The sequence below is a fragment of the Macrobrachium rosenbergii genome, chromosome 17 (genome assembly GCF_040412425.1).
Source record: "Macrobrachium rosenbergii isolate ZJJX-2024 chromosome 17, ASM4041242v1, whole genome shotgun sequence".
Lineage (NCBI taxonomy): Eukaryota > Metazoa > Arthropoda > Malacostraca > Decapoda > Palaemonidae > Macrobrachium > Macrobrachium rosenbergii.
In genome coordinates, this window is record NC_089757.1 from 29549931 (window position 1) to 29560764 (window position 10834).

General features: G+C 38.5%; 1 protein-coding gene across 1 annotated transcript in view; it reads left to right on the top strand.

The window, feature by feature from the left end:
• LOC136847841 (uncharacterized) overlaps window positions 1-10834 on the top strand; it is a 71100-nt gene that overhangs the window by 46133 nt on the left and 14133 nt on the right. The window contains exon 3 of the mRNA XM_067119807.1: window positions 10088-10834. This exon is cut by the window's right edge and continues 506 nt beyond it. Within this exon, the coding sequence (XP_066975908.1) occupies window positions 10113-10834 (722 nt within the window). The 5' untranslated portion in view covers window positions 10088-10112. The remainder of the gene's footprint in view (window positions 1-10087) is intronic.

Sequence of the window (10834 nt, forward strand, 5' to 3'; positions counted from 1 at the left end):
TTGCTAATTCTTGTGGCTGATTGGTAGTTGCATTTTCACAATTCACTAACAAGTAGCTTTTCACTTCTTTGTTGGGGGAAACGAAAGCACAGTTTTAATAAATGCTTGTAAAAAGGCAATTGACTTTATTTTGTAAAAGTCTTTCATACGTGTCTGTAAATCTGTAAGCGTTTCTTCTCGCACCTACGGAGTGGCCTACATCACAAGTACTGTAACATATGCTAGCCTTTGGCCGACCTGTCCTGTGATACAATTCCGTTATGTAGAATTACATTTAACATAAATAGGCAAGGCTTCGAGAGGTTTTATTTTTAATCTGTTGTAGGTGCAGATTTAATTCCAGTTGTCATCTTCCCCGACTGGATCTGTTTTGGGTATATCTTACGTAGTCAGTGAGTCTACAATCATGTTTCTGCTCTTCAAAACGACCCATACGCGCCTATCACAGTATGCTCCGATATATACATTTCTTGTCTTGCTGCCGCTTTGATTTCCTGCCTGAAATCTTCATCAAGAGGAAGACGTGATGTTATAGATGCCCATGAGAATCTTTGCGAGAGATACTTTAGGAAACAAACGGTCTAAGATATTCCTCGTGCCTCATTTGATTGGATTATAGGAAATATATTTCGCTCGAGGCAGTGGTTTATCCCACACAGACATTAATTGTTTTACCTAATTGCCTTTTACTTGAGACAAACGAATAATCTAAAAAAATTCACTTTCCAGATCACCATCCTCTGTTGAATTCTTTGTATACTGGAAATTCCTCAAAGGAAACCAGCCTCCCATAGAATTTCCCATTCCAAATTACTGCTTTATTAAGTTCGGTTGAAGAGAGCAGTCATAACACGTACTATTAGACATCACAAGTACACCATGCTCAAGAACATATCTCCCTGAGGATGCACTTTTCCTCTTCCTTCTTTTTCATACTTTCCTTTTTTTATTTTTTTCTTTGTGAACCGGTCTGGACCGTTAAGTCTGACTGGTTGTAAGACTAGAGCTGAAATTGACGAAACCTCTGTGTTCTGAGTACCTAAGAGGTGGTTTTGCTATATAGAAATTTTGGACTGAATTAACAAGGAATTAGAATCACCGTAGCCAAAATATCATACATCGTATCATAATGGCATTTTTTCCATTTGCATTGCAAAACTTCTGTTGGCCCAACTTCCTTCTTGCCTGCCAACGTGTTGTATGTGCTAAAGTTGCGGGCGAGCAAAGTAAAAGTTGTCAGTCACTGTTGTCAATTGTTGTCAAATTTAAAGTGCTAACAGACATTTTGTTTCAAGTGCTGAGCAACTTTGAGGATACTTAAATGTTGCAAAGTGTTTATGGCATCAGCGTGCCGCCAGCTTCATTGTATTTTCTTTCCAGTTCATTCGAAGACGAAAAAATAGGTGTTTGGTAACTATTGCAGGTTAGGAGCCCCAGACAAACCTCTATCGACCCTTCCGCAACCCCATCCCGAAACCAACAAGCCTACCCCCCACCCCTATGCCACTCCCCACCCAAGGGCACAATAGCGCGCCTCCTGACCCACTGCCCGGGGCTACTCTAGTTGTCTGAGAACCTGACGTAGTAAACTGCGTTTGTCCTCTCCTGCCAGAATTTGTATTCCTTTAAAGTTACAGATACATAGACGATTAACATTACTTTGTTTTTATTAAAGTACTGTACATTTTAATAGTGTAAATGGTTTTTCTGTACTGAAAAACATAGCGCTATTGTGTTACTTGAGAGGTTTTTCTTTCATTTTTTTCCTTAAACCCTAGAGCAGTTGCATATTAGGTTGCATATTCTCTTGCCATCTAGGTCGGCGCAACTTACCATTGGTGATGTGACACTTTGCAGCTGCGCGATTGAGTTATATGCATCTTGTCGTTGTGAAGAGCTAATTGCATTTGCATGAACATGCTAGACTTGTTTATAGAGATTCGTTGAATACTAAATTGTACTTTGACGTCTGTGAATACGTGGAGATTAATAGGACGTCTAGAGTTTCATAATTCAGTAAAGGGGGCGTTTATGATCATTTCAGAGAGGGAATTCCGTATTGATGTAGATGTTTGTGGTAAATTTAAATTGTTTTTATTTTTTTTTTAATCTGTGAGAAAGATAGATATTTGTAAGCCAGATGTTTGCACGCACGCTCTCTCTCTCCTATATATACACACATATACATACATAGATACACACATACTGTATATATTTTATATATATGTGTGTGTGTGTGTGTTATACTGTATATGTATATATGTATGACTGCATCTATTTATATAATGTATGTATGTATTTATGTATGTATGTATGAGAGTGAACTAGGAACCTGTTACTGAGCCGACTGTGGTACTTGCAACCACTTGTAAAATGAGGGCATGGGGCTAGCAGCCTCATCTCAAGATACTCCAGAGAAGTGGAAGCTTAACCCTCTTTGGATCAACTTCCTGAACAATATGTATGCAATATACAAAAATTGCAACATCCCTTCGTAACCCTTAAGCTTTTGCATGCGTTTTTCTTCGAGTCATAAAAACATGGCAAGGATATGTATTGTATAAATACACTGCGTTACTTTCTTTTCAAGTCCAGCACGCTCAAAGATCTGCATTCGAGTGAATTATTATGTGATGCAGAAGTACTGTCAGGAAGTCCTGGCCCACACAGCATTTATAACAGAGGCCATTAACTGCTTGTTAATTTACTGTGCTCGTAACTCTTCCTTAACAGATGCTTCATCATATCATTATGGAAAATCAAATTTCATTTCGTTCCCCTCCTCTCCTGTGCAATTGCAAGGACAGAGAAAAATGCATTGTAAAGAGACGGAAAGCAAACATACCTCCACGAAAGCTGGCCAGGTACTGGGCGTTCCCGCCAGGTGGTGCCAACATCGCCAGGCGTGTTGCCTGACACGCGCGTGAAAAAACGCCTATTGGCAAACAACGCCGTAACGAAAGGCGCGGTAACGAGAAACCCTGAAATTCCGGGTTCTCATTGCTGAGCGTAATCCGAGCCATTAGGCATATAGTCTGGAGGGGCCTTCAGACAAGGGTGTGTTAGGGACTCCAAGGTATTGAATATTCATGACTATTATGATGTAAGAGTTTGGGAAATGACCTTTATAATTGCAGAGACGTGGAATAAGATAAAGGTTCTTGAGCTGAATGTGGAATAGCAAATGATTATAAGGGATGATGAAGAGAAACTGCAGAAGCTATTGAGAGAGTTTAAAAGCTGTAGGAAGAGGAAATTGATGGTGAATGGTAACAAAGGGTAGACGGAAGCTGTAATATGGAGCAGTGAATGGCGTAGTACTGTACGTGTAACATGGCTTGCAGTACAGATGGAGAGGTTTTTGTGTAGCTATATGGATAAGGAAATGTGGAAATTTTCTGTTCATCCTTTTATTTAGAAGTGAAAGGATGAATTTATTTATGATGCCACAGAAACAACACACACACATATATAACACATACATTTATATTTATATATATATATATATATATATATATATATATATATATATATATATATATATATATATTATATATATACATGAGTGTATGCAGTATGTGTGTGTGTGCACGCGCTTCTGCATGTCTATACAATATACAATATATAGATTTGAAGCGTATCTTTTGAAAAGTGAACGTACAATCCCCAGCAAACAATCGTAGCAGAATTCCCATTGTATTTCTTTTGTTGTTCGGAGATCAGTTATCGAATACGACTTCCGGTTGGCATTGGCATCTCTGTGGCTGTCTCTCTGAAGTAAAAGTGAAGGCTTCCTCATCCTCACGAGGCATGATATTTTCCTCAATTCTTAAGCGTTACGGCGTGATGACGCATCTCTGAAAAATTAATATATGTTACGTATGCTTTCTGTCAGATTACTTTATGCTTTCAAGGAACTTCACGCTGTGCTTTCCCATCTGGAGACAATTTGTCGTCTCATCTTGGCGATCTTTATGTACTAAAAGTTGTCTTGTGGAAAGTGACGAGGTAATTGGCGTAAACGCATTTCTTAAATTCTCTATAAAGCGGCTAATTCATGTTGGATGTTTGTGGGTGTAACGCTCAAGCGCAGTGTAGCCAATGTGGATTTCGTTCCAGATGCCTAAGAATTTGTTTCCATCCCTCATGAATTCCCCTGGTCTTGATAGTTTCTGGAATGTGTTTGTCATCATCAGGAGACAGTTATTATCTTGGCCTCATTTTAAGTTTTCTGAAAAGAAAACTATTGTGCCGGCTTTGTCTGTCCGTCCGCACTTTTTTCTTTCCGCACTTTTTCTGTCCGCCCTCAGATCTTAAAAACTACAGATGCTAGAGGGTTGTGCAAATTGTTATGCTGATCATCCACCCTCCAGTCATCAAAAATACAAAATTGCAGCCCTCTAGCCTTAGTAGTTTTTATTTTATTTAAGGTTAAAGTTAGCCATAATCGAGCTTCTGGCAACGATATAGGACAGGCCAACACGGTCGGCTGAGAGTTTCGTGGGCCGCGGCTCATGCAGGATTATACCGAGACCATCGAAAGATAGATCTATTTTCGGTGGCTTTGATTATACACTACGCTGTGCAGAAAACTCGATTGCGCCGAAGAAACTTCGGCGCATTTTTTACTTATTATTTATTTTTACCTCTGATGTGGAATAAACCACATCAAAGTTTCGAGTGTTTTTTTTTTTTCGTTTTTGTTCCTTTGGTTTAAAAGGGATAGAATTAAGGTTGGTGTGTGACGCCGAACGCTATTCTTCTTCTTCTTCTTCTTCTTCTTCTTCTTCTTCTTCTTCTTCTTCTTCTTCTTCTTCTGTGGCTTAAAAGGGGAAAGAATTAAAGTTGGTGTACGACTCTAGATTCTTTTCGTGAGACATAAAGGGATAATTCTTTTTAAAGTTGGTAGGACAGAGTATACAAGCTCTCTTACCGATCTCCTACTAACCTTAGTTTCATTTCTCTCTCTCTCTCTCTCTCTCTCTCTCTCTCTCTCTCTCTGTTTAGGAGGGGCGAATCGGTTAATTGAAACTGCTTATGATTCATGTACGACATACTTATGTTTGCCACCAAGTATGGCTTGCTATTATGTATGTCACCGTTCCCTTGACATACTTCTAAGATTACTAAGTATTTTTTTTACAGGCTCTTAGATGTTTAGGCAAGCAAAACGTGATTGATGTAGGAGCCTTTTCTCAAGTCTTAGTTGCTACATCAGGCGATTTGCTCTCGAGTGTCAAATGTATTTGGAAAAGAGGCCTCTGTTTTTATATGAATATAAAATACTTTCTGTTACAAGAGAATTCTACCTAATAAAGGTTGCCCATTAAAACACTGTAGAATCTACCCTCATTGGTGTTTATGGACAACCCTTCATTAGATTTAGATTATAGATATATATATATATATATATATATATAATATTATATAATAATATATATATATATATATATATATATATATATATATATATATATATATATATATATATATATATTGTAAGTCTAGTGTCGTTCCAGAAATCCTTTTATCTTTTTGCTTTATAATGATGATCATTCTTTTTCCTGTTTATTAAAATAATTTATTATCGGTAAGTATTTTTCCCCAGGATTTTCTTTCGCGAGAATCTATTATAATCTGAACGAGAAACGAAAATATATCATAATCTGAATGAGGAACGAAAATCTATTATAACCTGAATAAGGAAGGGTTTAGTATTGGGAAATAGAGAAAAAACCCTACGTAAAAAGCCAACAGAATATAATACTGAATAAAAATGTGAAATGCTCGCTGCATTTACTGTGATGTAATCCGCCACTTCCTTCGTTTTTCAGCAATAGAAATCATAACATTTTCCAAATGTATAGTAATTTTCTACCGATTGTCATTCTTTTTAGATTTCTCTAAAGAATTCAGCATTCGATTTAATGCGTGATTGCACCAACTCGTTTTTATACTTCCTTGATGCCTGAACTGTACATATACGTATTTTTTCTGCTTCTGATTAAAGAGGTGTCAGCATGACCGTGTTCTTTGGTATTTCAAGTGGTCAGTGATTACTGTTGTTCGATAAACTTATTCAACAATCTCTCTCTCTCTCTCTCTCTCTCTCTCTCTCTCTCTCTCTCTCTCTATTGGATGGGGAGGCTACTCGTTATAACTTTAACTCAAAGAAGTTGCTCTATCTTCTTTTTTGTAAGAGTCACGTCTTCTCCCCCTGGTAGAATCTGGGTGTGCTCTCCTTACAATCCAAAAGTGGTAGGGATAGCTGATGCAATAGTTCAAAGGGTGATGCGAGCAGGAAGATTGCTATTAATACCTCCGTGAGTCTTTCCGAAAGAAAATTGCCTTAGCCATTTGAAGCTCCAGTATCAGGGGCAATTTTCAGGACAGCCTATACCTGGCTATTGATATTCATTATTTTGCATTGAAATTGATTGACTTTATATTAATCTATGCCTGTTTTTGGGAATGCCCTTTCTGGCGTATTCATCAAACATCCTAGATCCTTTTCTGACTTTGTCTCGTGCAGCTGTCGGCCTTGTAGTATGCCAGTGTTGTGTTTTGGACCTTTGTGGAGCTTATGTCCATCACTGAGGAAAGCAACAAATGACTGGTCCTCATACTTGTAGAACTGGAAGTCTTTTAGCTTGTTCCAGCGTGAATTGAAAAGCTGAGAGAAAAATTGAGAACTATTCTTTAGCTCTTTCATGTTTAGAGAAAGTTATCGTATTTATTTTCTGAGGCTTATAGAAACAGCAGTGATAGTTTAAGGCTGTGAACTTATGCTTTTACCACCCTTTGCTCTGCGTTTCGACATCTTGGATTCAGTATGTTTTGGCATTAACCTTGCACGCAGCCCAGTTGTTTATTCAGTGCCCTCTAAACCCAGGTAATCTGTACAGCAGCAAGATAACCCCGTTATCCTGGGCTTAAATCTCCCCTACTGAAAGAACCTGTCAATTCAGCTATATGGTATCTAACATTTTGTGACAATTTAGATACTGTTTGGAATACTAACTTTGTCAGTTAATTCTGAACTTGAGGAATATAGAGTTTAGGCCAAAGACCAACCGATGGGACCTATGAGATCATCTAACGCTGGAAGGGAAATTGAGAGTAGGCTGTTTGAAAGGTGTAACAGGTGGAAAACCTCACAGTTACACAATGAAATCATTGTTAGGAGGGGGTAGATAGCAAGCTGGAAGAAAGATATGAATGGAGGTACAGTTAACGGAATGAAAGGGGTTGCAGCTAGGGGCCGAAGGGATGGTTTTTTGGAGCGTCCCTTCGGCCCCTAGCTGCAACCCTACAGTGCACCCCGTGGGGTGTACTGATGACACTACCCCCTTCGAGGTCTGAGCTTGAGAGCGGTGAAATGCGACCAGTGCGCCGTGGCAGTGCAGATGTTCACTTTGATGATTCATCTTATAAGTGATTGCATAGTTTTTTGCCTCGCCCCTCTCAAGAGTCTGAGTTCCCAAGGGTATGATGAAATGTCTGGTGCTGGATTTCAATGTATTTCCTCATACACGTGAAGACAGTTTTGGCCGAAAGCTAACACATTTTTCAAGAGTGTAACGATTGCTGTTCATGTGTGACTTCTTGGGGTCATAGGTTGTAGTTGAGAAATAGCTGATTAAATGCTACAGTACTACTTTGGCTGGTTATCTAAGCGTCACCTAATCCGAGGTGCTGGTACTAAACACCGTATGGTAAATGTAAAGCAGACGGCCGCACGGAGATACCGTTTATTAATATAACTATAGAAATGGGCGTATATAATACTTTGGTCCCCGGAGCTTCCGCCATGTTTAGTGCTAGCACCTCGGAGCAGGTGACGCGTAGATAACAAGCCAAAGTAGCAGCAAATACTACTACTACCCTTGCCCCACGTAGTTCGATTAGGCATTTACATCGCTATAAGATTTATATATTATATATATATATATATATATATATATATATATATATATATATATATATATATATGTGTGTGTGTGTGTGTGTGTGTGTGTGTGTGTGTGTATTTATTTATCTATATAATGTATTCGTGCCAGAATTTCACTGTGGTACCGCATTATCTTCGGTGTAATGTCCTATATGCTTTTTTAATTGCAAAATATTAGATTCTGCATAATATAAAACGTATGACATATGACTTCGTCAAAAATTGAATTAGCAACCATCTTGAAGTTTGAGTGCCAAGATAGAATTTCAAATAAACTCAACATGCCTAGAACGAAATACATGCGACAAAATCAATGTTAGTAGGGCAATTCAAGCAGTTATAATGACAAAATGTTGAACTGAACACTTACCTTTTACGTTGGTCTTTAGTAATCATTCATGCCAACTTTCATGCTAGCAACACCGTTTAAATGATTCAGCAGACAATTATTGCTCTACTGTTGCGCCGTTTTGAAGGCTCTCTCTCAAAGGTTCCGAATTCAACGACGCGTGGAAAAGGTCACTTGTCTTCAAAATCATGTTTTGTTGTTAAATTGGCCTTTCCAGTTAGATGACTCACAATTAAGTTTAAATCTTCAGTTTATACGTAAATATGCAGAGAGATATACGGGAAGTTAAGTGAAAGAGTCATTTCGTATCGGAAATTGGTCAAGTCGGGTTGCCAAACTCACAAGAACTTGTCAAAGGAAAGAGTAGGTTTGATCGTTCATTCTGAGTCATTCGTGGTCTTGGGGTCCGAATTTTTTTAGTCATAAATGATTTCAGTTATATATATATATATATATATATATATATATATATATATATATATATATATATATATATATATATATATATATATATTGAGTTTTTTGTATATTTGTATAGTTATTTATAGTTTATGTATATGATGTAACCAATTCAATCTCATTCCACTTTGGCTAATCGGCTATATGTAGCTGCGTTTATAACTTTCATCAATTGTATTACTTGGAAAGTTAATTTGGAATCACCTATGTTACGATTATTTATTCTCTTCTGCTTCGTCATTTTAAAAGTAATAATGCTTTATAGTCGATGTCTGTCATGAAAGCCGATGAAAGACACTTTCTTCAAATAAATCTTACCTTGCAGGAGGTGTTATGTTATATTTAACCATGTCTTTTGCTGATGTTAAAATACCTCTATCAAAGTATTACAGTAATGCACGGCCATAGAGGAAACCAGTCTCTCGTAAATTAGAGCGTTATCAACGCCTCAGCGCTCCTGTGTTTTAGTTCTGTACTTAGTAGGAAAGAGAGACAATAGCATACTACACATAATATTCTTGTGTAATCATTCCTCTCCCATCTGGTCCCTTTCACCTCTTGTTTCGTTATTTTTTGTTCAAAATAGAGGATTATTACGTAATAAAGGTATCCACTTGTTATTAGGTCTTACTGTGATAAATGAAGTGACGAAGATTTGTCTCAAGACGGAGACATTACTTGTTTGCTTACTCACCACGGAAATCTCTCTCTCAGTTTGTTTGTTTGTTTTTGGATCTGTACTGCTTTCCTGTACATTTTTTTTCATATGCAACAAAACGGGATGTTAAATACGATGGAAAGAAATTAATAAAAAAAAAAGGGTGATTGTTGAGATGAACTGTTTATCCAAATATTTGGAATGAACGTTTATTTGTTGTTTCCTCTGATTTCTCATTCTTCATGCATGACATTCAGCTCTTTGGAAATTTCCTTGGGAAGTTCATGGTCTTTTATCATGTTCTGTTGTATTATTTGCTCATTCTCAGTAATAATAATAATAATAATAATAATAATAATACACATTAATAATAATAATAATAATAATAATAATAATAATAATGAAGGTGTCAACTGCCGGCGGCGTTTTAGTGAATGTTAGACTTTTAATGGAATTAAGGGATAACTCAACCACCCATACAGCATGAATGCAACATGAATTTCAGACAGATTTTAACAACCAGTGATATCCAGTGGACAAAAATATGCTTTTGTAGAGGGTCCTGTTGGATGAGGCATACATTATCTGAATGGTTTGTGAGTAATGAGAATCATTGTGGTTCCTGTAGTTGATATTGTATTTTTAATCTATTTTTTTTATTCTCTTGCAGGTGTGATGCTTGAAGAGCGAGCGTGATGGAGGGGGGTGTGGCATCAGAATTCACCATATACTCGGCTCAATACGCTACACCACCCATAAGACAACGCCTAACCCACCCCGCCCACATCCACCATGCCCACGATCATTATGGAGCTTTCAGGAGGTCAACTGGAGGCATCTCCATGCCTCCTGGAGGGGCATCCTTACTGGGTATGATGAACACGAGTCCGTTCTCTGGACCCCTGTCTCTGCCTTTACCCCATAGTTCGGAGTACTTACAGACAATACGTAATCGCCAGCATCATCATCACCACCATACATACCCTCCTTACCCACCAGTGCCCCGTCCACCACCGCGTCGGTTACACTACCACCCTCATGGGCCACAGTCTAACCTGCATATTGGTGCCCATGATCACCCTCCACCACCACCTCCGCCAGCAGGAAGATGGGACGAGGACCCCTGTTTCCTTAGACCTCACTCTCCCGAGACGCCCTGTCCACACAATCTCTTAGGCTCATCCCTCCAGCAGGAAGATGGGTCTTGCTTCGTCGTGATGGGACATCTGGAATCTAACAAGGTTCCTGTAGCTTTCTCAGCCAAAAACCCGTTGCACGTGGAGAGACATCTCCGGCAAGATGAGGAAGAGGAGGGTGTATATTCCTACGCCGGAGAAGGCTTCGTCTGCCCAGCCGATGTCATCAAGGCTCAGGCTGCCCTGGAGGATTCTGACAGTTACGGAGGTTCCATAGCCTC